Source organism: Maniola hyperantus, chromosome 17 (assembly GCF_902806685.2).
Source record: "Maniola hyperantus chromosome 17, iAphHyp1.2, whole genome shotgun sequence".
In the NCBI taxonomy this organism is placed as follows: Eukaryota; Metazoa; Arthropoda; class Insecta; order Lepidoptera; family Nymphalidae; genus Maniola; species Maniola hyperantus.
This window is the reverse complement of record NC_048552.1, coordinates 13,070,638-13,098,207: the sequence shown is the minus strand read 5'-3', so window position 1 is coordinate 13,098,207 and position 27,570 is coordinate 13,070,638. Positions and strand designations below refer to the sequence as shown.

Sequence of the window (27,570 nt, the reverse complement as noted above, 5' to 3'; positions counted from 1 at the left end):
ACTTCCCGCTACCTTCTTAAGGTCGTCAGTCCAGCGGGTTGGAGGTCGTCCCACACTGCGCTTGCTGATACGCGGTCTCCACTCCAGAACACGTCTGTCCCAGCGGCCATCGGTTGCGGCAGACGTGGCCTGCCCACTGCCACTTCAGCTGGCTAATTCGTTGAGCTATGTCAGTCAATTTGGTTCTCCGACGGATTTCCTCGTTACGGATTTTGTCCCTCAGAGAGACACACACATAAGTTCGAAAAGTTAGAGATGCGCGCCCGGGATGAGCCACGGACCTTCCGAATACAAGGCCGACGTCTTAACCACTGAGCTATCACCGCTCTAGCATAGCGACATGACTCTTTAACTAGGGGTCATCATCATCATCAACCAATAGACGTCCACTGCTGGACATAGGTCTCTTGTAGGGACTTCCACACGCCACGGTCTTGCGCCGCCTGGATCCAGCGGCTCCCTGCGACTCGTCTGATGTCGTCCGTCCACCTAGTGGGGGGTCTTCCAACGCTGCGTCTTCCGGTGCGAGGTCGCCATTCCAGCACCTTGGAACCCCAACGTCTATCGGTTGTACGAACTATGTGCCCTGCCCATTGCCACTTCAGCTTCGCAACCCGTTGAGCTATGTCGGTTACTCTAGTTCTCCTACGGATCTCCTCATTTCTGATTTGATCACATAGAGAAACTCCGCACTTAGCTCTCTCCATCGCCCGCTGAGTGACTCTGAGCTTTCTTATGAGGCCCATAGTTAGCGACCATGTCTCGGATCCATATGTCATCACTGGCAACACGCACTGTTCGAAGACTGGTCTTCAAGCACTGAAGAATTTTGGACAAGAAGACATCTAACTAGGGGTAATGAAGCCAAATAGCGTTTTTTAGATTGTAGATTCGTCGTTCTAGCCTATCTCTCATTGCTATATGATTACAAAATATGGTCTCCTACTTGACCTTTATCATATGCCCCTCGATAAAGACGCGTCATGTGGCGAGAGCGGAACAATGGAAATGCGACCTTGCTTACATGATCTTGGGGACGGTTTCACCTTGATTGCGTTTGGAAAGAGCATGTACCTTGTTTAAATTGGAATTACGTATAAAGATCGATTGACGTAGGCGCTTCTATGTAATTGATTTTGAACTTGAAATTGATTTTGGAAACATTTTGTTCTTGAAAAGTTTTTTTTAATTTATAGACTAGCACGTCGTGCCTACAATCAGAACCTATGCCTAAATTCACTCTTGTTTGACTTGAAGGTTCTTATATTAAAAGTGATGTTTGTACGATCTCAGCAAAATGATTCTTCGCTAAGAGAGTTAATTCTTCAGTAGGAGAGTCAATTTAGGACAGAAGATTTGCTAAATAAACCGGAAATCAAAGCTAAAGGACAAGTAAAGCAAAACGGACTACTTTTATACTTGTCAACCACAGAATAATCTTTTTTTTTATTTGATAAAAAATTTACAAGGTATATATAAGTACATAACCCTGGTAGTAGCAATGCAATGTTCCTGGCCCCCAAACTAGGATTCCCTGTGCTATGGGAAGCCAGTCTTTCGCCCGAATATAAATAGGTAGGTACAATTAATGTTAATAACTTACTTATAAATACATAAACCGATTACAGTTAACAAGTAAACATTAAAACAAATAAGTATTTTCTTATTAGATATAAATTACATAAACACTAAAAATTGAAAAATAATGTAATTTATTACCGAATATATTATGTATACAAGAGTTAATATAGTTCCATAATAATATTTTTTGGTGCCGGTGCCAATTAGCTTTAGCTGCGCGAATCGTCTAGACTTCATATTTTTATGGGACTCCACAATGGCACCTCATTGGCACCGACCCCAAAAAATATTATTATGGAACTATATTAACTCTTGTATACATAATATATTCGGTAATAAATTAAATTATTTTTCAATTTTTAGTGTTTATGTAACGAAGTCGGTTTTTATTTTTTTTGTAAAAAAATTTTATTTCACAATTTTTAGTGGCCCCATGGAATTGTGCTATGACTGGTTAAAAATCTACTGTTTACTAAGCTATTACACTGATCGCGAGCAATTTACTCTTATCCGTTGAGGAGTTCCAGTATCTATCTTCGAAGATGTTCATCAGATCTTCACCAAATTAAAATGGGACCAACTTTGAAGTATACCCTTTCAAACAAAAAAAGAATTTTCAAAATCGGTCCAGGCGTTTTTGAGTAATCGGGGAACATACATAAAAAAAAAAAAAAATCCGACGAATTGAGAACCTCCTCCTTTTTTTGAAGTCTGTTAAAAAGAAACAAAAAAAAAACCATTAATTGTCGATAATCCTGGCCCCCGAACTAGGATTCGAACAGAACGACCTGCATTTTGCAGAGGAATGTATCTATCTACGATATAAACTCTGAGACAGGGGGATTCTGTAATTCTTGTATGCTCTCATACAATACAATACTCTTATCATCATCATGATCAACTCATCGCCGGCTCACTGCTGAAGTCGGGTCTTTTCTCTAAATGAGAAGGGGTTGGCCATAGTCTACCACGATGGCCAAGTGCAGAATTTATATTATTTTCTTAAAAAAAATATTAGCTAAGTTTATAATGAAAACTAAAATTCCACTTTCCCCTCCAACTAAGCGTAAAGTTTGTGCTAGGAGTGGGTAGGACTGGCAACGGGTGGGGTGGGGTTCGAACCAGCGACCTTTCGGATTTCAGTCCGCTCCTTTAACCGTTGAGCTATTGAGGCTCAAACTGAAATGAATGATGGAATGAAGAGATCATCAAGTACCCTTATACTAATGCGAAAGTGTGCTTGTTTGTTGGTTTATCGGTTTGTTGGTTTGTTGGTTTGTCTTTCAATCACGTCGCAACGAAGCAACGGATTGACGTGATTTTTTGCATGGGTATAGTCCACAGACATTTCAAAGATTTGGAGAGTGACATAGGCTACTTTTTATCCCGGAAAATCAAAGAGTTCCCACGGGATTTTCAAAAACATAATTCCACGCGGACGAAGTGGCGGGCATCATCTAGTAAATAATAAACTGTCATCAACAAACTTTTCAGCTGGCGACATGGTACGCAAGTCATATCGTGTCATCGCTATAATAGAGTTATTATCATGCGGCAAGGCATGGCATGGATGCATGCAACATTGTGTTGGGCGTCCATCGGACGACAAACATGTGATGGCACGTGTCCAATCGCATAGGACTACACGTGTTGATCAATCAGACAACACGCCGACGAGTTGACGTAGCGCATTAAAGCGAAATGGGATCGAAGTTGTACAGGGGTGCTCTCTAAGGGCCATCCCACCACCCGGATCGAAGTTGTACAGGGGTGCTCTCTAAGGGCCATCCCACCACCCGGATCGAAGTTGTACAGGGGTGCTCTCTAAGGGCCATCCCACCACCCGGATCGAAGTTGTACAGGGGTGCTCTCTAAGGGCCATCCCACCACCCGGATCGAAGTTGTACAGGGGTGCTCTCTAAGGGCCATCCCACCACCCGGATCGAAGTTGTACAGGGGTGCTCTCTGGGTAAGACACCCTCCAACTCCCATCGGCGGTGTTCCCACTAGATTACAACATGGGGTTATTCAAGGGGCGGACCAACAAATTCCTGAAAGGCCGGTAACGTGTCGGCGGTTCCTCTGGTGCTGCAAATGTTCATGGGAGGCGGTAATCACTTAACATCAGGTACACGCCTGCTCGTTTGCTCGCTATCTCTATTTTAAAAAAAAAAGACAACTATACCAAGTCGGGTATCATATGAAAGGGCTTCAACTGTGCATTCTAAAACAGATTTTTATTTATTTTTATGCATCATAGTTTTTGAATTATCGTGCAAAATGTCGAAAAATACGACTGTAGTACAGAACCCTCGTTGCGCGAGCCTGACTCGCACTTGGCCGGTTTTTTTTTTACGTAGCACGGCGCGGCTGCAGCGTAGTACTTACCTTTTTAGGGTTCCGTAGTAAACAAGGAACCCTTATAGTTTCGCCATGTCCGTCCGTCTGTCCGTCCGTCCTCGGTTAATCTCAGAGACTGTACTAGAAATCTGTAATTTGGCATGGTTATAAATATTAATCACGCCGACAAAGTGGTGAAATAAAATTGTGGTAAATTTTTTTTTTAGGGTACTTCCCCTACATGTAAATTGGGGATGAATTCCTTTTCTAGTCTACCCCATAGTGTGGGGTATCGTTGAATAGGTCTTTTAAAAAGTTTACATGAATAAAAAACATATTCTATTCTATAATACTGTGGGTGCGGGAACATCATTTTTCGATTTCTAGATCCGTTTGTAAAATATGATGTTTTATAGTGCTAACTTTTATTAGAGTAAAAATCTAAAAGTGTCCCTTCCCTTTATCAGCCAAATGGTAGTATATAGGCACGTGAAAAAATTCACAGCAGTAGTATATCAATTTTAAAGGAAAACTATCCTGGTTAAGTTGTGACTACGGAACCCTACACTGCGCGTGGTCCGCCACGCACTTGGCCGGCTTTTAAAGCTTTTCCTCCCTTTACAGAGACTCGTTCGTAGGATTTGTCAGTTATTATCTGGGCTACGTTCCGCTGCACAAAGGTACGGAACTTCTCCCTATCGACTGGGCCTTGTCACTTTTTGGCACGTGTTATCGGCTTGGTGGTGTATGTTGGCATTAGTACGCGCGTGGAGCGTAATTCCGGGAAAGTGTGCACTTTCTTGATTCGTAATGCACAAAATGACATTTTTTACTTATTGTTATTATTAGGTATGACCGATACTTTATTATTTATTTATTTATTATTACATTTTAAACAATATACACTAACAGTCTTAACCAAAGCGTGTACATGCAAAGTTATTAACAGCTAATTAGTAATTACATTCTAAAAAAATCACTTAACACACAAAAGTACTTAACTATATTATAATCTATTTAAATAGGAAAAAATTGATTTTATGAAAGCTGCATCTTTTTGATAAAACACGTCGGCATCTGGGAGTTGATCCAGCATCTCGTTTATCTGTGCCTTTGTAAATAGCCTGACAAGCCGGGTTTAAAATAAACAGAACCATCATCATTAATTTAATTTTTTTGTGTGATCTAACCCTAAATTCACGGTGTTCAGATTTTCCCCCGAATGTCTGCTATAAGACCTACCTACCTGCCAAATTTCGTGATTCTAGGTCAACGGGAAGTACCCTGTAGGTTTCTTGACAGACCGACAGACAGACAGACAGACAGACACAAGTGCAAGACGCTGTTACCTGTTCCGGGAGCTTCTTTGGAGGGGTGAGGGGGTCCGGGCGGCTGCTCGGTGGGACTCTTGCAGAGCACGGCGCACGTGCTCAGCGGGCGCGAGCACGGCCGCCGCACCGTGCGGCAGGTGTGTGCGCTTCCTGGGAACAAACACACAAACAAACATTTAGGATTTTCATGATGGACCAGTTTATGGACAAATTGCAATAAATATCAACCTACAGTGCCCGGCAGTACAACCTATGTACATCAGCCTTTAGAATGGCATTTCGGCTTTGTAGAGCGTTGTCTCTGTCACTCATCCATACTGATATTATAAATGCGAAAGTGTGTCTGTCTGTCTGTCTGCTAGCTTTTCACGGCCCATCCATTCAACCGATTTTAATGAAATTTGGTACAGAGATAGCTTGCATCCCGGGGAAGGATATAGATAGGCATCATCTAGTACCTAATATATATGACGTTTTGTCGGTCTCAACGATAGGGACAACGCTCTCCAAATCTGCTATTCCTTTCTAAAGATCGATATACATTACTTTCGGTCGCTTATATTATACTAGCTTATGCTCGCGACTTCGTCCGCGTGGACTACACTAATTTCAAACCCCTATTTCACCCCCTTAGGGGTTGAATTTTCAAAAATCCTTTCTTAGCGGATGCCTACGTCATAATAGCTATCTGCATGCCAAATTTCAGCCCGATCCGTCCAGTAGTTTTAGCTGTGCGTTGATAGATCAGTCAGTCAGTCAGTCAGTCAGTCAGTCACCTTTTCCTTTTATATATTTAGATTATATTTATATCTAATTTTTCTTTTATATATTTTCCTTTTATAGTATATTTACTAGATGATGCCCGCGACTTCGTCCGCGTGGATTTAGGTTTTTGAAAATCCCGTAGGAACTCTTTAATTTTCCGGGATAAAAAGTAGCCTATGTCCTTCCCCGGGATGCAAGCTATCTCAGTACCAAATTTCGTCAAAATCGGTTGAACCGTTGAGCCGTGAAAAGCTAGCAGACAGACAGACGGACAGACAGACAGACACACTTTCACATTTATAATATTAGTAGATATGAATATCTAATTTCAAAAAGTTGTATATTACAGCCACAGGTAGATTACAGTCAAGCACCTTTAATTAATCCTTTTGTAAAATGTCGCAACCCACTTTCATTTATATTGGACCTCACGATCGCCGCAGCTTTTCCTTCACACGCCATCGCATTTCCCCCTAATCAGTCATTGTGTGTAAACAATGAAATGATACTCGAGCCATCCGTCCGTCCGTCCGTCCGTCTGTTTATCCTTGATCACTGAACTGCATGTGTATTGTCAATCTGGCGACCTACTTTCTTTAAATAAACTGTTTATTTACGAGTTACGACTAAGCAATAAAATTGATCGTGTTTGCAAATGCCATATTTTACCGTTCACTAGAAAAAATCGGTCAAGTGCGAGTCAGACTCGCAGATAAAGGGTTCCGTGCCATCGTACAAGAAATGACAGTTAAATACACATTCTGTGAAAATTTCAACTCTCTGACGTCGGCCTCATTCAGCTGGTCGGGGGTTCGATCCCGGGCAGGGGCTGTGCGGGTGTGCGGGGCGTTCCCACCCCGACCTGACGGGGACTATACTTGCACCACCTACCCCTAATATCTATAGCTATGTCCGCCATATCATCATGATCATGATCAACCCATCACCGGCTCACTACAGAGTACCATATAATGCCGCCAAATTGTACCTGCCTATATTTTTGTTCAAGTATGTGTTTTTCAGTAGATAATAATTTTGTGGTGTACAAATAAAGGTATATTCATTCATTCATTCATCCCAACTGGCAACCTAACTTCCTAACTGGCAACTGCTTAGATTGCCTAAGTCGGATACTTCAAAGTTCTAAGTGATTCCCCATTAGTGACCGAGTCCTCGCCCCCAAGAACACCTCACTTAGTATCAGCTCATATAATAAGGTACCCGGTTACAAGGTAATACAAAAATCCACAAAAACAACTTGTGCAACACCACCTTGACATAATAACTTTGTATCAGAACAGCACTTAATGTCGCACGCAAAAGGAAATTGTGCTTCGCCTTATAAAACGGTTTTACGCTCTGTCGAATATAATCATACAAGTTTGATACGCCCTTCAAACGTCTTCATTGATTAAATTACTTTTATATATAAAACTAGCTTCTGCCCGCGGCTTCGCCCGCGTGGCCTACAGGAAACAAATGGCTTTTTTTTCAGAAACAAACACTATAACATCAGGACACGCACCCTGAACAGCACCGAATAACAGATACAATGATAAACTTCCATCCCCCATTTAACCTACTTAGGGGTGGAATTTCGAACCGAGAAGAACCAGCAAGAAACTCGACGGTTGCTCTTTTCAAATATTTGATATAAGTATGGATATAAGTAAATCCATTACTATCTATAATAATAATAATCTTTATTTTTAACACATTCATTTTAAACTCAAACTCAAATTATTTATTCAGAACTAGATGATGCCCGCGACTTCATCGGCGTGGATTTAGGTTTTTAAAAATCCCGTGGGATCTCTTTGATTTTCCGGGATAAAAAGTAGCCTTCCCCGGAATGCAAGCACTAGCTGTACCAAATTTCGTCAAAATCGATTGAACGGATTCGCCGTGAAAGGCTAGCAGACAGACAGACAGACAGACAAATGATATAGTATGGATTGATAAATTTTTACGCTTCCTGATTGTCAAAAAATTTTATTTGTAAGATAAGTTTTTAGCCCTACATTAAATTTTGATCGATATCAGTTATCTATCACCTTAAATCACGAATGAAAGTGTTAACTAGTTAACTGATATCGATCAAAATCAATCGAATGAGTATTCCGTAATAGGTAATGTTATAGTTACGGAACGGAACCAACTCATTCGGCAAATTAGTTCACACTTGACCGCACTGCGCTAGTTAGTTGCTTAGAGCGATCACGCACTCATCCGATCCGAATCCGTGAAAAGTACCCTTATTATAAATGCGAAAGTGTGTTTGTTTGTCATTCAATTACGTCGCAACGGAGCAACGAATCGACGTGATTTTTTGGATGGGTATAATTAAAGACCAGTTAGGCTAACATGCGCACCACGAGAATATTTTGTCTACGCATTTACTCGTCTTATTTGTATGAAGAAACACGAGATAATGCGTAGACAAAATTTTCTCGCGGGGCGTGGTTGTGCGATGAGAAACCTGGAAATTATTACGCAGAATATTGTTTAATACACTTATTACTAGAAAGAATCATTGTACCGTTTTCTTTAGCTAATTCATTCATAGCTCCCTAGATGACGCTATATAGGTGTTGCATCGCGGCATGTTAGGCCCTCTGGAGAGTGACATAGGGTACTTTTTGCCCCGGGAAATGAATGAGTTCCCACGGAATTTTAACAACCTAAATCCACGCATACGAAGTCGCGGCCATCAGCTAGTACGGATATAAAAAATATCTACGTCATATGTCATTATTATTATTATTTATTTAATTAGAACGGCCATAAAGCCAATTACACTAATTAAACTACGAGTACAAACTAACATAAACATACTTACAAAAATTGTTAAAATTATTAATTTTAAAAAGCAAAATTATAAATTTTCACAAAAGTGCAAGATCTACCATAAGCTATATACAAATAGTTCTATGACTAGGTACATCGGAAAGTATTTTCACGGACTCGGATCGGGTGAGTGCGTAACCGCCCTTACTGTTAGTTACTTTGTTGTTACATTAATTAATAATTTCAATAAATTATTTCTTATTCAACAACCATTTACTTACCTACTTATTATTATAACGTAACACGTGCAACTGACTGACAGAAAGAGAAATTTAACGATAATATTTAAGTAACATTAACAAAGTACCTATAGTCCGCGACAGGCTGAGATGGCAATCGGGGTATGAGGCGGGGGGACGCCCCGCACACCCGCACGTCACCCGCCCGTGCTCGCACCGGGTTAGTGCGGGGGCTGTGTGGGTGTACGGGGCGTTCCCTCCCCGATTGCCATCTCGACCTGTCGCGTGCTATACCTAACTGGTAGGTAATTCAATCAAAAGTTACTAAGAAATTCTGTCAACATGTTTATTTTTTTCTGTTTATTTTTTGCCGGGGCATTATCGCATTGCGATTATGTCGCCCCCGTTTACAAATCAACTTATTTTATTTTATTTTATTTTATTTATTTTATATCTAATTAGAACTGCAGTGCCACTTACACTAACTACATGATTAATAATAAATTTAAATACAAATAAAGGTACAAGAAAAAAGACATAAAATACAAAACGATAAAAGATCAAAGAATTTTGAATATATTAATTATATATTAATTAACACCTAATCACTAATTAAAGACTATTAAATTTTATAACTATATATTTAACTAAAATTACTGGACCGCAAATAGATGTGTGCAACTACAAATGTACAGAGAATCCGAAGTTATTAAGCTCTGTTATAACCAACGTCGTTGGGAGGACGAGCTCAAACTAACAGCTGGTCCTTTCTGGAGAAGGGTGGCAGAAGACCCGAAGCACTGGCGAGAGTTGGAGGAGGCCTTTGCCGCGACCCACTCAGAGCTAAGAAACTTTTTGTGATGCAAATAACTGTAATATAATTTTTTTAAAAATTGAACTCTGAAATAAAGGCTATTTTTATTTTATTTATTTTTATAATCCCGTACTACGGAGAGCACGTAAAGACGTCGGCCCTGCTACTGATCCCTCTTCGATCGTGTCTGGTTTCCGTCCCATCACTATGAGAGTGAGGGAATAGAGAATGTGTTTGCGCACACACTAATTACTCCTGCGTGGGCCATATTGAACTGGCCAAGTGCGTATTGGCAGACTTCACAGTTCACGCCCATTTACGAACATTAATTATCTTTTAATTATAGAGAACGCTGTACATGCATGTTTCCTCACGATGTTTTCCTCCACTGTTAAGGAAGTGGTATTTAATTGCTTAAAAAGCACATAACTCCGAAAAATTAGAGGTGCGTGCCCGAGATCGACCCCCCGACCCCCCGTACAAGAGGTCGACGATTTAACCACGAGGCTATCACCGCTTGTAGCCCTTTTTTTTTTAATTTATTCATTAGAATGCAGGTACCCATAGACTGTTATAATATCAATTTAAGAGCCTTATGCATTCTTCTACCAATAAAGTATTATCGGTCATTAGTCGATTTCAATCACAATAATTATAACTGCAACAGTCGGCTTGCAGTCGAAATAATAATAATGTTCTTTATTTAAGGCAAAATGTACCCATATTATTACAAAAGTCAATAAAATTATAAATAAAATAAAAATAATTAAAATCTACAATAAAAGTAATAACAAAAATAAGTACAATAATGTATTATTGTATAGTATTTCTATCATTATTAAATAGAAATGCAGCCCGTCTGCGTAGACCCTAATGTGCAAACCAACAAAGAAACCCCGTGAAAGCTTTCGCCTCTCTCGCAGGTAACTACAGAGAGCCTGTGTAATGAGTTCGTACTTCGTAATGGCATCATTTGATATAATCGGCGGCATTTAACGCCAGATCCACATCTGCGCACGCGCACGAACGCGGTGCGATTGTAGAAAAAACTATATACACTAGATAAACTATACTACCCAGTATACCCATATTATAAAAGCGAAATTGTTGGTTTATTGGTTGGTCCTTCAATCACGCCGCAACGGAGCAACGGATTGGTGTGATTTTTTGCATGGATCTTAAAGACTTGGCGAGTGACATAACCCGGCCAAGTGCGAGTCAGATCTGCGCACCGAGAATTCCGTACTACAATCGTATTTTTTTGACATTTTGCACGATAAATCAAAAACTATTATGGATAAAAATAAATAAAAATCTGTGTTAGAATGTAGAAGGTAAAGCCCTTTCATATGATACCTGGTAATAAAACCTTACTTTGAAAGTTGAAAATACTAATTGTTTGTTCATGAACACATTTAAATAATTTTTGTGCGATGTAGGTAACCACAAATTCACGGTTTTCGGATTTTTCCCCTTACATGTGCTATAAGACCTACCTACCTGCCAAATTTCTATGATTTTACGCGACAGGTTGAAATGACAGTCGAGGAGGGAACGCCCCGTATTATCCCGGTGCGGGCGAGAGCGGGTGACGTGCGTGTGTACGGGGCGTCCCCCCGTTTCATACCCCGATTGCCATCTTAACCTGTCGTGTACTCGATGTCATTTGCTTAGCTAGTCATAAAAGTAGCGTGTTTTTATATATATTTTTTAGCATTAAACAGTCGCTTCAGTACTGAGTGAACATACATTAGGTACACAAACTTCGTCACTGGCAGTAAGCGAAACCGTGGCCGGGTGGTCAAGGCATCGGGCGCGAACCCAGATGATGCAGGTTCGATTCCTGCCGGGTACGGAATTTTTGATATGTATTTAAAACTAGATGATGCCCGCGACTTCGTCCGCGTGGATTTAGGTTTCCAAAAAACCCGTGGGTACTCTTTGATTTTCCGGGATAAAAAGTAGCCTATGTCCTTCCCCGCGATGCAAGCTATCGCTGTACCAAATTTCGTCAAAATCGGTTCAATGGATGGGCCGTGAAAGGCTAGCAGGCAGACAGACAGACAGACACACTTTCGCATTTAAATATGGATTATAAAGTACGTGTGTTCAGGGCCTAACGGCTAAGCTGCAATCTGCGTCTCATGAAAGTGAAAGCGGTGAAGTAACTCGACACTTAACTGAAGCGGTAGGCTGTATAGTGTATAGGCACATTTGAGTGCTTTTGTCGTATGCCATCTTAGGCCACATCATCACTTTCCATCAGGTGTGCTTGTGGTCAAGCGTTTACCTATCAGTACCCTTATAATAAATGCGAAAGTGTGTTTGTTTGTTGATTTGTTGGTTTGTCTTCCAATCACGTCGCAACGGTGCAAGTTATTGACGTGATTATTTGCATGTGTATAGATAAAGACTTGGAGAGTGACATAGGCTACTTTTTATCCCGGAAAATCAAAGAGTTCCAACGGGATTTTTAAAAAACCTAATTCCACGCGGATGAAGTCACGGACATCAACTAGTCCATACTAATATTATAAATGCGAAAGTGTGTGTCTGTCTGCTAGCTTTTCACGGCTTAAACGTTCAACCGATTTTGACGAAATTTGGTACAGAGGTAGCTGCAACCCGGGGAAGGACATAGGCTGCTTTTTATCCCGGAAAATTTAAGAGTTCCCACAGGATTTTTAAAAACCTAAATCCACGCGTACGAAGTCGCGGGTATCAGCTAGTAATGAATAAAATTAAAAAATGCCCATTTTTTAGCGTACCGTAATAAAATTCCCTAATAAGCTGTGGTAGCCTAGTGGTTAGGACCTCCTCCTTCCAATCGGAGGTCGGGGGTTCGATCCTGGGAAGAATCGAACCCAGGTTCTGCCACTTATAAGACCACAGTGCTTACCACTGCGCCGGGGAAGTCATCAAAATTGTGTGTATTGTTTATAAGTAAATGTATGTTGTTTCACCGTTTAGATTATTTTGTTTTTGTGGCAGTAGAATTTATTATACCTACTTTATAATTTATAAATAATAATTTTAAGCTATTCAGCCTAATTAATAAGCAATATAACATCAGCAATTAAGTAATTAGCTAATCAATGCATTTAGTTCAAGATTTTACTGTTAATAATATGCCTTTAAGTATTTATTAATTCTTATTATTTACTTAGTTGCTTAATTGCTCAAAGAAATCAAGTAAAGTTCACAATAATTAAAATGTTAAGTACCTATTGTATGTAAGTTTGTAGATTTTAGATCATGTTTAGAGACAAAAACAAATTAAAGCCTATTAGAAATTTACATCATCATCATCATGATCACTACAGAGCATGGGTCTTCTCTCAGAGTGAGAAACGTTTTGGCCATAGTTTACCACGCTGGCCATGTACATAACTCCGAAAAGTTAGAGGTGCATGCTTGGGATCGAACCCCCGACCTCCGATTAGAAGGCGGACGTCCTAACCACTAGGCTATCACAGATTTTTAAATTAGCCATTTATTACTTTACTTATTTATATTATATCACATTTTCCCGTTTATTTGATCAGCTTTGAGAAATCACACTAACCACTTAAGTCATTAGGCAAAACCTGTGGACCAGTACAAAATAAAGGCAGTTTTTCTTGTAATTTTTCCTTGATCACATATTGTGGTTAATGCCATTATACACAATCTTTTAAACTAAACTAACACAACACATCTAAATATATTGCTATCCCTTTCATACTGTTGCTTGCAGAAAAGAATGGCATTAGATTTAGAACAGTTAATTAAGTTTAGTTTAGAGAATGTGTACAAGAGAATCGGCACCAATGATGCCTCAAACTAAAATTGATAGTCACATTGACAGATTGAACATCATCTCAACCCATCGCCGGCCTACTACTGGCCACAGATCTCTTAGAATGAAAAGGGGTTAGAGCCTAAATTTTAGGTCATAGTCCATCACACTGGCCAAGTGCAATTGGCAGCCTTCACATACCTTTGAGAGCAATATGGAGAACTCTTCAACATAGAAAACCGTTTTTCTCACAATCTTTTAAGTAAATTTAATAAATAAAATACAAAGTTCAAAACAGAAATGTATTAAGATTGTTTTTGATTAGGTATTAATATGAGTTTTTTGTACATTTCAAGTTACCATCAAGATCACTTAATTGTTATAACTATTATTTCTGGTCACGTACATCATTTTATACTTACTAGACAGCTTAAGAAATGATTTTGCAGGCATTTTCTACAAAAATCAAGTTTTTAAGTAAGTAACAATTTCTTAAAACCACATTTTTTCTCACATTTGCTAAGTATGAATTTTGATGGCATACATACTTACTACTTAATATTATGGTTAGTGTTATTGCATAATACATTAATGTTAATTGGTGATATTATGTATGAATTTGAATACTTAATGTCTCAAATGATATAAATAAACAGTTTAACGAATAAGGACCTCGCGAACCAATGTCAAAACTCCGATTATACAATTTAAATGTTAATGACCTTGCTGTGAGCCCGCAGCCTGCTCTGGGGTACTCAAGTTTTCATGTTCAAGATTATCAGAAAAACATCGAGTGGCGCACGACGATTTGTTATCAAACAGCATACATACGCGTGTAAACGTAATAAAACGCGATGTACACTACATGTACGTCTTTGGAATACGGCCAGTTCGATAGCATAGATAGGAAAAACAATGATAAAACGCGCTCACCTGATGTAAACTGTGAATTTCTCCTAACAGCAATCCTCCCAACAGACACAAAGCTTAACCGAACGCTGCTCATTTTAATTATCGAAGCACACTTTGTCACATTAGCTAAATACTCGACAGATACGTGAAACGAGCGAATTCGAAATGCTCCTTGTTTGCCGTAATCTCTCCGTGAGCAATTTTTATTGTATTTATTTGTCAGAGAGAGGCTATTCTGTCATGACGCAACACTTTTAGTCAACAACACCGACTGCTTGCAAAGATACAACAAATATTTTACACGGTTTCTCCACTGTAATTGCACTTTTCTATTTTTTATTGTATGATTTCATAGATGGCAAAAACAATTTTATTTTGTGGAGGTATGAACGGCCATACTGATGTTTACAGCTGATTTTGATCACCGACAAATAAGATTTCGATTGATTTTGGTCTGTGAAGTTGTGGTGTGAAGTTAGCTCGAATTTAGAAATGAGTTACGAAGAGTAGGTACCTATGTAGCACTACGTTTGTAGATGGAATAAACTAGGGCGTGTGTGCACTCGTCCGTATGCGGTTCGTATCCGTGATCAAACTTAATCGATTTTCGACATTGAAATTTTCAATAATTTTCCGTAAAATTGAGAAAATTTTATTTGCTGGCAGCCTTTGTTCTACAACTACCCATGCCCCCTGTCCATGTGATTCAAGTGCCAAAAGAGCCGTGTCGGACTGTACGTACATCCAAAGAAATTTTAAAATCAAAATCTATTTATTTGTTGAAATAGGTAGTATACCTATGTAAGGTGTTGGCACAATTTTTATGTCACTCTATTTCATGCCTATGTGAGGCGTACAAATTTTAGCCTTAAAACTATAAAACTATACAATTACGTCGACATAGGTTGCGCTAACAATCAACTGTATTATTATAATTATTATACATCTAATCTTTATGTACTAATTACTTTCTATATCGATGCGTAGGTAGGTACATGATTCGTATTTTTACGGATCTGTAAAATCACGGATAAGTGCACAAATGCTCTGAGTTTATGATTTATGGCTCCACGTTGTTTTTTTTTTTTGTTCTGGCTTTACACAGATTAGCCAATGTCAGGACACGTTGTTTTACCACTCATACAGATACAGTGCGACAAGGCTATCTTGGCGCGTGGCGAACATTGGAACTAACGTTGCCGTCAAGTGTCCCCTTTGGTCTTTGTTTGAATATTCGAATGATTCTTCTTCTTATTTTGCTTTATAGCATTCTAATGATTCTAAGCCATAGAGATATTGAATAACTCTTTGATTAAATAATGAATATACGAATGGTTCTACTCTATGAGGGTTTCTTATAGGTATCTGTGGTTTCAACTTTCAAGTTTCAAGTGACATCAAATGTCATGTTTACCCGAAATTGTCCAAAATGGCCGAGACAGAAACTGATAATAACAGTATTGTACGGCCCGAAAAAAATAATAAGGGCACAGTGACTAATAATGGACCCCGTCGCGTTACTATATACAAAACAGAGACCGGCTTCGGTTTCAACGTTCGCGGTCAAGTTTCCGAGGGCGGGCAGTTGAGATCGATCAATGGTGAACTTTATGCACCTTTGCAGCATGTTAGCGCAGTTCTGGAGCAGGGTGCAGCTGAGCAGGCCGGTATACGAAAAGGGGATAGGATCCTAGAAGTGTGAGTATCAGTTCTATGTCATTTTTATTTAAGAACCCCATAAATTTTGCGGCTTAAAAAGGCGTTCTCTTATGGGGGTTTTCTCATTATTGTTTGCATTTCCCAACCTCAGCAACAATTATAATGTTTTTCTTACTAGAACTAACTGGTTCAAATTACATTCTTTGTTATACGAGACTGTATTGAATGGTGCCTGTGAGTCACAAACCTGTTTTGCGAAATTGTTGTTTAGAAACAGTTACGTCCGATGTCTTGTGCAAACGTATACTAAAAATATGTTATTGTTGAACGTACATTGGGCAATTGAGACATTTGAAATGCTTTGATTACTTTGCAGACTACTGGTACTGGGTAAACTGTATTTTTGTCAGATTATATTATTTAGTACATGTACATTCATCCTTTATTCAATTTATGTCTTCGCGGTAGCCCTAAGTAGTGTATAAAGGCTGTAAGTACAGTGTAAAGTAGGCCCTAATGATTTCCTGCTGGGAATTCCTTCCATGCTATCCCCTTTACCAACACTCATCAGCCCCTCAAACTTTGATGTGATCAATGTGATTGATACCTAATAAAAACCTTTTTAGCTTGACAAGCTTTTAAATATTAGTTAAAATTTCAGAGGCCAGAGAAGTATAAGTTCACATAACAGTACTGATGATCACAATGTTGTAATCACTAGCTATTATGGTTTGTGGTGACAGCCTAGTGGCCTGGTGGTGGTGGATTTTGGCCTCTTATTTGGGGTTGAATCCTGGGCATCTAACTTTTAGAGTTACATGCATTACAACAATTAAATACCAATTTTTTATTTATTTATTTATTCAGATACAAGTTAGCTCTTGATTGCAATCTCACCTGGTGGTAAGTGATGATGCAGGAGTATGGCAGTTTTTGCTAACCCATGCCCCTTTGGTTGGCGCAGCTTTGCCGGTAGGGTGGTAACTAGTCACGGCCGAAGCCTCCCACAGGCTAAGAAAGGGTTTTTGAAAATTGTGTGAAATAGGGGTTTGAAATTTGTGTAGTCCACGCAGACGAAGTCGTGAGCATAAGCTAATTTTCCTATATTTTCATCGTTTGAATCAAATTATTTTATGATCCATAAAATAATTTGATTCAAACTTAGACATATATACTTCCACTTGACTGAAATATAAATGAATTTGTGTAAGTAAATATGAATATTATTTGCATACAATGTAGTCACAGCCTAGACACATCTGGCGTCTAAATATAGAATCCGTATTGTGTAAGGCTTCTTTAGACTGTGTTACTAATTACTACAGATTAAAATGGCTTGATACAGCTTATGGTAATGAGTTTTGCGGGCATAACATTTGTGCATCTACATGTTTTTCCATAAAAACTTTGGCCAAAAATACTTATTTAGTTCTTATTTGTGCAAATCTGGGAAAATTCAGGAAATTATCTTTCAGGAACAAGGCTCTGCTGGCTCTATTAAACCAAGAAATATCGTCAGTTAAGGTGGAGGACACGGTCTGCCCGCGAAATTCAAATTTAATGTGGTTTTTTGCAATTTGTAATCTAATACGACAAAGTAGGCTTATGGCGTTCAAATTGAGCCCCTAGCAGTATCATCTTCACAGGCTTATATAAAAATCTTTACTTGAAAGTGTCCAGTTTAAGAAATTAGTGAAAATAATAAGTTTGACGTGAGCTATACACAAATTAGTGAAAATAATAAGTTTGACGTGAGCTATACACAAATTAGTGAAAATAATAAGTTTGACGTGAGCTACACACAAATTAGTGAAAATAATAAGTTTGACGTGAGCTACACACAAATTAGTAAAAATAATAAGTTTGACGTGAGCTACACACAAATTAGTCAAAATAATAAGTTTGACGTGAGCTACACACAAATTAGTCAAAATAATAAGTTTGACGTGAGCTACACACAAATTAGTCAAAATAATAAGTTTGACGTGAGCTACACACAAATTAGTCATTATTTTCATCATTTATCACCACCATGCTATAAAACACACTGCTGATGAAATCCTACAATAGTTTCAGTGGGATGCGATAATACAATTTATAAATATCCATTGTAAGCAAATCTGTGAGTAAGATACGGCTGTGGGGCATGTGTGAGTTATCTGCCCACACTAATCATAATTATTGCCTATGAAAATAGTTGTCTATTTATCCATGTGGTTTAAATTTCTAGGTCAAATCGGCCTTAGAAGGGTTTCCCAATCATAATATCAGTTAGATTTACAATATTATTTAGTGACGACCTCCCTGGTGCAGTGGTAAGCACTGTAGTATTATTAGTGGAAGGTCCCGGGTTTGATTCCCGGCAGGGGCTCGGAATTTTATAATTTCTAAATTTCTGGTCTGGTCTGGTGGGAGGCTTCGGCCGTGGCTAGTTACCACCCTACCGGCAAAGCCGTGCCGCCAAGCGATTTAGCGTTCCGGTACGATGCCGTGTAGAAACGAAAGGGATATGGGTTTAATAAAAAACTGCCTTACCCCTTCCAGGTTAGCCCGCTTCAATGTTAGGCTGCATCATCACTTACCACCAGGTAAGATTTCAGTCAAGGGCTAACTTGTGTCTGAATAAATAAATAAAGTTTAATAATATTGTAAATCGTTTTTTTTTATTCAGACACAAGTTAGCCTTTGACTGCAATCTTACTTGGTGGTAAGTGACGATGCAGTCTAAGATGGTTTTTAATAAACCCATGCCCCTTTTGCTTCCACACGGCATCGTACCGGAACGCAAACTCGCTTGGCGGCACGGCTTTGCCGGTAGGATGCCGGTGGATGTTCAATTGATTGTGAGGTAGGTAGTTAAGCGACGATGAAGCGAACTAATAGTATTTTTAAAGGATTATTTATTTGTTACAGCAATGGGGTGAATGTAGAGGGCGCCACACACAAGCAAGTGGTCGATCTGATAAAGTCGGGCGGCGACTGTCTCACTCTCACAGTCATCTCTGTCACACAGAAGGTTAGTTTAAAACTATTATATTATACGCGACTTCGTACGCGTGGATTTAGGTTTTTAAAAATCCCCTGGGAACTCTTTAATTTTCCGGGATAAAAAGTAGCCTATGTGTTAATCCAGGGTATAATCTATCTTCATTCCAAATTTCAGCCAAATCCATTCAGTAGTTTTTGCGTGAAGGAGTAACAAACACACACACACACACACACATACACATACAAACTTTCGCCTTTATAATATTAGTGTGATAGTATTTTTTTCTATGCTAAATAAGTGGCTAACCACTCTTTTTGCAAAGTAACAAAACATTATATACTATTAAAATAATTTTTAATCTAAAAATACGCAAACATGAACTACCTACTGACAGATGAAACGTCAAAAAACGAAGTTTATCTTGCATTGCGTTGTTCATAAACGCACTGTCTCGAGTTATCGGACCAATAGCGCTATTGATTAGATAAACCGTCAAAATCTGTGTTGTAACTTGTAATACCAGGAGGCAGAGCGGCTGGAGCCATGCGACGACGGCTCGGCACCAGTGGGCGTCATTGGCGGCGCGGCCAACTCGCGCGCGACGGTGTACCAGCGCTACGACTACACGGACAAGCGCTCGCTGCCGGTGTCCATCCCCGACTACCGGGTAGTGATGGAGAGGAACACTGGGCGGAGCTACGTCGCCTTCAACGTGCACATGGCGGGCCGGCATCTCTGCAGCCGCCGCTACAGGGAGTTCGCCGCGCTGCATCAGCTGCTGAGGAAGGAGTTCCTAGGTGAGTGACATATTAGAGGAAATCGCGCTTGCTTCGCTCGCAATTTAGGTGTGTGTATCTACTTAGCTTACATATTTCGAACAGTCTTTTTTTATTTAGACATTTGGTGGAGGTATAATGCAAAAAAACACGCAGGGAACTTGTGTGTAGCGAGATGCCAGATCTTTTTTCCACGCACATGCAAACTGGGGAACCACAGTTGCATGTGCGTAGAAAGAGGAATCTGGCACAAGGGCCGTTCGAAGTGCACCCGGCTATACAATAGTCAGTGTAAGGCACTCATACTCGTATGTGCAGTGCAATATTGAGCCTCAATAGCTCAACCGGTAAAGGAGTGGACTGAAAACCGAAAGGTCGACGGTTCAAACCCCGCCCGTTGCACTATTGTCGTACCTACTCCTAGCACAAGCCTGACGCTTAGTTGGAGAGGAAAGGGGAATATTAGTTAATATTCTTTAAAAAAGAAAAAAAAAAAAAAAAAGAAAAGAAAATTTTGGACATTGGTATTTTCTGTTGCAGGCTTCAACTTCCCGAAGCTGCCGGGCAAGTGGCCGTTCACGCTGAGCGAACAGCAGCTAGATGCTAGGAGGAGAGGCCTCGAACAGTATTTAGAAAAGGTAAGTTTCGCATTCAATAAGGTGGCTTTTTATATTCATACTTCCAGATATTGGTTTCCTTACAATGATTTCCTTCACAGTTAAAGCAAGTGATATTTAATTACTTAAAACGCACGTACGAAAAGTTAGAGGGGCGTGCCCGAGATTGAACACCCGACCTCCGATTAAGAGGCAGACGTCCTAACCATTAGGTTATCATGTCTTTACTTACTCATAACTTTATTCATCAGGTATGCGCGGTCCGCGTGATAGCGGAGTCGGACGCCGTGCAAGAGTTCCTCACGGACTCGGACGACTCGTCCAACCCGTCGCCTGTGGAGTTGAAGGTTAGACGTTCATCTCAATCATCAACCGATAGACGTCCACTGCTGGACATAGGTCTTGCGCCGCCACCATCCAGCGGCTTCCTGCGACTCGTCTGATGTCGTCCGTCCACCTAGTGAGGGTTCTTGACGAGTCATCATCATGATCAACCCATCACCGGCTCACTACAAAGCACGGGTCTTCTCTCAAAGTGAGAAGGGTTTTCGCCTTGAGAACATTACAGAAAACTCTCAGGCATGCAGGTTTTCTCACGATGTTTTCCTTTACCGTTAAAGCAAGTGACATTTAATTAATAACTTTCTTGCCCCATTTTTCCAAAAGTAATCTAGGAAAATTTGCCCCTTCAAATCGATTAATGAACTCTTACAATAACTTACATTGATATCTTCCACGATTCTCTAATTAAATTTAAGAAAAAATTGTACTCCATGAATGAGCTGACATTGTCGTAATCTTTAATCCTTAAATTGTTATCGTTATCTGACTCTTATCTAATTTAATTAATTTTTATGCAATGAGTAACTAATTTCATTAATTAAGCAATTGTATCTATTAATTTAGCTGTAGATTATATTTATTAATTAGTGGTTAATGTTAAAAGTTTGTAATGTAGGTAGCTTATTGTTAACACAATCGGAGACTTATGTAATGCTGTATATGCCTATAATTGATGATTGTAGTAGGACTGGAATTGTTTGTGACATGTTTTTAATATTTGTGAATGTTGTTACAATTTATCGTTGGCATATCTAATAAAATAAAATAAAATAAAATAAAATAAATTGGCGTCGACGACTTGACGAGTATGAGAAGTGTAATAAAATTTTGAGTATTTTTGTAGGTACTAGTACCGGAGCGGGAGGTGGTGTCGGTGTCCGTGCTGAAGTCGACGAACGCAGACGACGTATACCGCGCGGTGTGCGACAAGATCGGCCTCTCCAAAGCCGTGCAGAGCTACTTCTACCTGTTTGAGATCGTCGAATATAACTTCGGTGAGTGGTCGAGGCACATCCGACGACTGGGAGACGGCAGATGCTCGAAGGCGACCACAAGTTCCTACCCCATCCATAGTACCCGAGCGGGAGGTGGTGTCGGTGTCCGTGCTGAAGTCGACGAACGCAGACGACGTATACCGCGCGGTGTGCGACAAGATCGGCCTCTCCAAAGCCGTGCAGAGCTACTTCTACCTGTTTGAGATCGTCGAATATAACTTCGGTGAGTGATCGAGGCACATCCGACGACTGGGAGACGGCAGATGCTCGAAGGCGACCACAAATTATAAATTATAAAGTCATAACGTCATTATCTCCCTACGAAAGGGAGCTAATTAATCAGTTTGTAATGAGACGTAACCGATTTAACGTGCTAATTCCTTATTACATTTTGCTTTACTTTACTGCCTTTTAAAGTCATAACATCATTGTACCTAAATCTTATGTACTAGCCAGTTGTTAACGTTTATGCTATGTGTCCTTTAGTTATAAATCCTTTTGTATGTAAATACTTGTGTATGTGTAAATGTTGTTGGTTAGTCAAATAAAAAAAAAAAAATAAAAAATAAAAAAGAATCCTACCCCATCCATAGTACCGGAGCGGGAGGTGGTGTCGATGTCAGTACTAAAGTCAGTCATTCTAAAAAGGTAGCCTATGTCATTCTCTAGGTCTTTATCTATACCCATGCAAAAAATCACGTCCATCCGTTGCACCATTGCGACGCGATTGAAGGACAAACCAACAAACAAACACACTTTATGATAAGGCTAATAAATAAATAAAATAAAATAGCCTTTATTCACTGATACACTAGTTTTACATCTTATATTACTAACTAAACGTATTACTAATTTCTTATTTCCTATTATTTAATTATCCTATCCTACATAATTTATTCTAAAAAAATTAGTAACACCAGCAGTTTACAGTTCAGGTTGTCCTCTTTGGACATAGGCCTCCTCTAGACTTCTCCATTTTTTCCTATCTAACGCTAGATAATAGCGTTAGATAATAAGGCTACTGATTACTAAATCATATCAAGATAGTGCTGTCCGTCATTAACTTGCAAATTTTTATCATACTGCATGGTTTGGGATTTCTTATACGATGGTGCGGATGGATTGGGTGTGCGAGTTCGACTCACACCTAATTAGTTTTTTTTAGTATTTATATCCTTCAATTGTTCCACAGAACGCAAGCTGCAGCCGAACGAGTGTCCCCACTCGCTGTACATCCAGAACTACTCCACCGCCTCCAGCAGTTGCCTCGCCATCAGGAAGTGGCTGTTCAGTCCTGAGCGAGAGATATCCGTCATCAAGGAAGACGATAAGGCCGCCGCCTTTATATTCTGGCAGGTGAGACTTGATACTTTACTAAGGAAGTGGCTGTGGTTCTGGTTCTGAAAATGTTCATGGGCGGCGTTAATCACTTAGCATCAGGTGACCCACCAGCTCGTTTGCTCGCTATTTTTATTTTTAAAAAATTAAAAAAATCTAATACTTGTATAGAATAGAATAGAATAGAATAGAATGTTTTTTTATTCATGTAAACTTTTTACAAGTACTTATGAATAGTCAGGTAGTTTTAATTTACCACTGGTTCGGAATGCCGTTCCTACCGAGAAGAACCAGCAAGAAACTCGGCGGTTGCTCTTTTTAATTTTTCAATTTACAATGTTATTATACCGTACTATACAAGCCATTGCAGCCCCGTACATTGCTGGAGCGAGTCAAATCCAAGCTTTTTTATCGTTTACATAGCTTTTTTTAGGAGCATACTTTTAACACATTTTTTAAACTTGTGTAAAGGCAAGTCTAAAATTGGTTGTGGAATTTTATTATAAAATATTACACTCATTCCCACAAATGACTTTCGCACCTTCCAGAGGCGGAGCGCAGGAGTAGCCAGCTTATTTCTGTTTCTAGTTTGCCTATCATGGAGATCACTGATTTTTTTGTAACTGTGAATGTTTTGTCGTACAAAAATTATATTATTGTAAATATATTGGGAAGCTACTGTAAGAATACCTATTTCCTTAAATTATGTTAATTAAGTATGAATTTGTTCCAAGGCGGTGGAAGACGTGAACCGCGGCGTTTGCGTGGCGGGCGCTCGTCTGTACCAACTCAAAGCGCTGCAGGAGGTGCGGAGAGCGCCGGACTACCTCGCCCTGGCTCGGACGCTGCCCGGCTACGGCGACATCGCCTTCCCTCCGGCTCGGACAGACTGCCGCGCCACGCCCGTCGTCGCGATCACCGTCGGTAAGTCGCTCACCGATATACTTAAGACGCGAACCGCGGCGTTTGCGTGGCGGGCGCTCGTCTGTACCAACTCAAAGCGCTGCAGGAGGTGCGGAGAGCGCCGGACTACCTCGCCCTGGCTCGGACGCTGCCCGGCTACGGCGACATCGCCTTCCCTCCGGCTCGGACAGACTGCCGCGCCACGCCCGTCGTCGCGATCACCGTCGGTAAGTCGCTCACCGATATACTTAAGACGCGAACCGCGGCGTTTGCGTGGCGGGCGCTCGTCTGTACCAACTCAAAGCGCTGCAGGAGGTGCGGAGAGCGCCGGACTACCTCGCCCTGGCTCGGACGCTGCCCGGCTACGGCGACATCGCCTTCCCTCCGGCTCGGACAGACTGCCGCGCCACGCCCGTCGTCGCGATCACCGTCGGTAAGTCGCTCACCGATATACTTAAAACGAGCCATTGGCGTCGATTCTGATGTTTTTCTATATACTAAATTTAGAATATCTGCATCCTTTTCTTTTTAATATTGCTAAAGTAGGACAGAAAATGTTTTTTTTTTAACAAAATTTTAGTGTGCTCAAAACACAAAAAGCAGTTTTGGTCCACTAACACTTGGTATACAGATACGAATATGAGAAGTGAATAATAAGTTGCTAAGAAATTTCCTTTGCATTTTTTGGTATTTTTTTTTCAAAACGTTGCTTTTGTCACAAGATGATGATGGTGATGATGTTATCGTGTCCAGGTTGGAGCGCGCTGAAGCTGTCCGCGTGGTGCGAGAGTGAGAACACGTGCGCAGGCGCGTCCGCGACCGTGCCGTGGAGTGACGTCAGAGAGTGGCGCGCGGACGACGAGGCGGCGGCCGCGCGGCTCGCCTACCGCCGCAGAGAGCGTCCGCCGCGCACGCTCGCGCTCTACACGCCATACGTAAGTACATTACGTGGAGTGACGTCAGAGAGTGGCGCGCGGACGACGAGGCGGCGGCCGCGCGGCTCGCCTACCGCCGCAGAGAGCGTCCGCCGCGCACGCTCGCGCTCTACACGCCATACGTAAGTACATTACGTGGAGTGACGTCAGAGAGTGGCGCGCGGACGACGAGGCGGCGGCCGCGCGGCTCGCCTACCGCCGCAGAGAGCGTCCGCCGCGCACGCTCGCGCTCTACACGCCATACGTAAGTACATTACTACTACCGGAACACCGGCCCGTCCGCACATGATGTATGTGTGGGTGTGTAAATCGAGCGGGACAAGGACAGCGCTGTAATACGCAATATCAGTGCTTCTCACTCTCTGACAAAGGGAGAACCAAGTGACGCCATCGCGGTAGAGCGCGATAGTAGTGCTACGTTGTGGGCAACGATAGATCAGCGAGACGAGTGAGTATCGCTTATTTCGTAGGCTTTAATCACATATCACTACTACCGGGACACCGGCCTGTCCGCTGTTTGCACACGACTTATGTGCGCGTGTGTGTGTGTGTGTGAGTAAGGGTTCTGAGGTCTGAGCGAAGCCAATCGGGCATCGAAAATATACTGAATCAAAATATATTTCTAGCTAGGACGTCACAAACTGACGGACACGATTTGCCTTTCTTAGTTTGGACGCGTTATAAATATAGTCCGTACAAAATGAGTTCTCACGCGCCATTTTAACTCTATATGACAACTGTCATGTTAAAAGTATAGTTCACCTATTAAAATAAGGACTAAAGTCTTTTTGACATGACACTTAATATGGCGCGTTAGAACTCATTTTGTGCGCATTTTAACTTGATTTTTATTTCGTTTCTTGCAGTACCAATTTCTATGCAACTGCATGGATCGAATAGCAGAAGAAGCGAACTGGGTGGACACCGGGGAATAGAACCCCGTCCTTCTAGAACCTTCTAGAGTAAGCTAACCAACGGTATTACGCCATCACCGCCGCCATTGCCGAACAAGTCACTCTTGATTCTCTTAACGTTGAAAAACAAAACGGTTGATTTTTATTCTTTTAATGAGGCCGATTCTCTTGTACACAATCTCTAAACTAAACTAAATTTACAGGTCTAAATCTAGTGCTATCCCTTTCATAATGTTGCTTGCGGAAAGGGATGTCACTAGTTTTAGACACCTGTCAGTTTAGTTTTAGTTAAGTGTGTATAAAAGAACTAGCCACATTACCGTAACAAACATCTTAGTGCTAAAAATTTTTTACGAGACATTTCACCGCGATTAATAGCCTCAACTGGTGACAGAAGGGCTGGCTCATTTTTTGCGCAGCGGATCAGCCTGGCTGTCCAGCGCGGAAATGCAGCCAGTATTCTTGGCACCATTCCACGCGGTCATGATTTATATAGTAATTAGATAAGGCTAGCTTTAAGTTTTATTGTATTAAAAAAAAAAAAAAAAAAGAATAAAGTATTTTAAATTAAAAAACAAATAAAAAATAAAAAATGTTACTAGGATTAAAAATTGTACCACTTTTTACTGTACTGTAAATGTTTGTATACAAAACTTATACAGAAAAGACCTTAGGGTCCTTTTATTTTCCCATATTATGGGTCCTGTTGATTTTCCCAGTTTTAAGTTTTGTGTACAATAGAAATAAAAATGGCGGCGTCAAGATCCTATCTAGTTTATGTATCATATACAGAGTGTTCTATTTAGATGAGACAGTTGGAAAAGATTTAGAATCTGAGATCCGAAAAACTATTTGCTGTTTTTTTTTTACCTTTTCTTTTGAGGTCAATTTTGATTTAATTCTTTACCGACTTGTTACAGAATATAAAAATGTTATGTTTAGTATGTTTTAAATCGAATTTTAGAATTTTCGACTAACACTTCTCCTTGATTCATTGAAAGTGAAATTACTTAATTCCTAACAAAAATCACGCGTAATCTAAAACTTTGCCAATATTTTTTTTTTTTTTTTTTTTAATACAATAAAACTTAAAGCTAGCCTTATCTAATTACTATATAAATCATGACTTTGCCAATATTGATCTCAAAATAAAAGATAAAAACTTTGAAAATATTTTTTACTAGCTGATACCCGCGACTTCGTCCGCGTGGAATTAGGTTTTTTAAAAATCCCGTGGGAACTGTTTGATTTTCCAAGATAAAAAGTAGTCTATGTCACTCGCCAGGTCTTTATCTATACCCATGCTAAAAATCACGTCAATCCGTTGCACCGTTGCGACGTAATTGAAGGACAAACCAACAAACAAACACTTTCGCATTTATAATAAGGGTACTGATTCTGTCACACTTAAAAAGGACACCTGTTTATTGTAATTAATGTGATTTATTTTTTAGAATTAATTAATTACTGAACAATTATCGGGAATATTTTAGACGATTTATTATTATATTGTCTGTGGTTATTAGGGTTGCCATGTAAGCCGTGACACTGTGAT

General features: G+C 40.2%; 2 protein-coding genes across 2 annotated transcripts in view; one reads left to right on the top strand and one right to left on the bottom strand.

The window, feature by feature from the left end:
• ClpX (Caseinolytic protease chaperone subunit) overlaps positions 1-15,023 on the bottom strand; it is a 33,639-nt gene extending 18,616 nt beyond the window's left edge. The window contains exons 1-2 of the mRNA XM_069504371.1: positions 14,569-15,023; positions 5,271-5,402 (exon numbers count right to left, since the gene is read on the bottom strand). Of these exons, the coding sequence (XP_069360472.1) occupies positions 5,271-5,402; positions 14,569-14,641 (205 nt within the window). The 5' untranslated portion in view covers positions 14,642-15,023. The remainder of the gene's footprint in view (positions 1-5,270; positions 5,403-14,568) is intronic.
• A 911-nt stretch (positions 15,024-15,934) lies between these two features.
• Snx27 (sorting nexin 27) lies at positions 15,935-26,344 on the top strand. Its single transcript, XM_034977397.2, has 10 exons — positions 15,935-16,245; positions 19,120-19,222; positions 19,719-19,992; positions 20,512-20,609; positions 20,840-20,935; positions 21,775-21,925; positions 23,118-23,281; positions 23,998-24,187; positions 24,920-25,101; positions 25,968-26,344. The coding sequence occupies exons 1-10, from the start codon at positions 15,977-15,979 to the stop codon at positions 26,034-26,036; spliced, it is 1,596 nt and encodes a 531-aa protein (XP_034833288.1). The 5' UTR covers positions 15,935-15,976; the 3' UTR covers positions 26,037-26,344.
• The last annotated feature ends 1,226 nt before the right edge of the window (positions 26,345-27,570 follow it).

Coding starts and splice junctions, on each gene's coding strand:
- Snx27 (XM_034977397.2), top strand. CDS start 15,977: ATGGCCGAGACAGAAACTGATAATAACAGTATTGTACGGCCCGAAAAA. Junction 21,926..23,117: donor GATCGTCGAATATAACTTCG/GTGAGTGGTCGA, acceptor ATTGTTCCACAG/AACGCAAGCTGCAGCCGAAC. Junction 25,102..25,967: donor TCGCGCTCTACACGCCATAC/GTAAGTACATTA, acceptor CGTTTCTTGCAG/TACCAATTTCTATGCAACTG.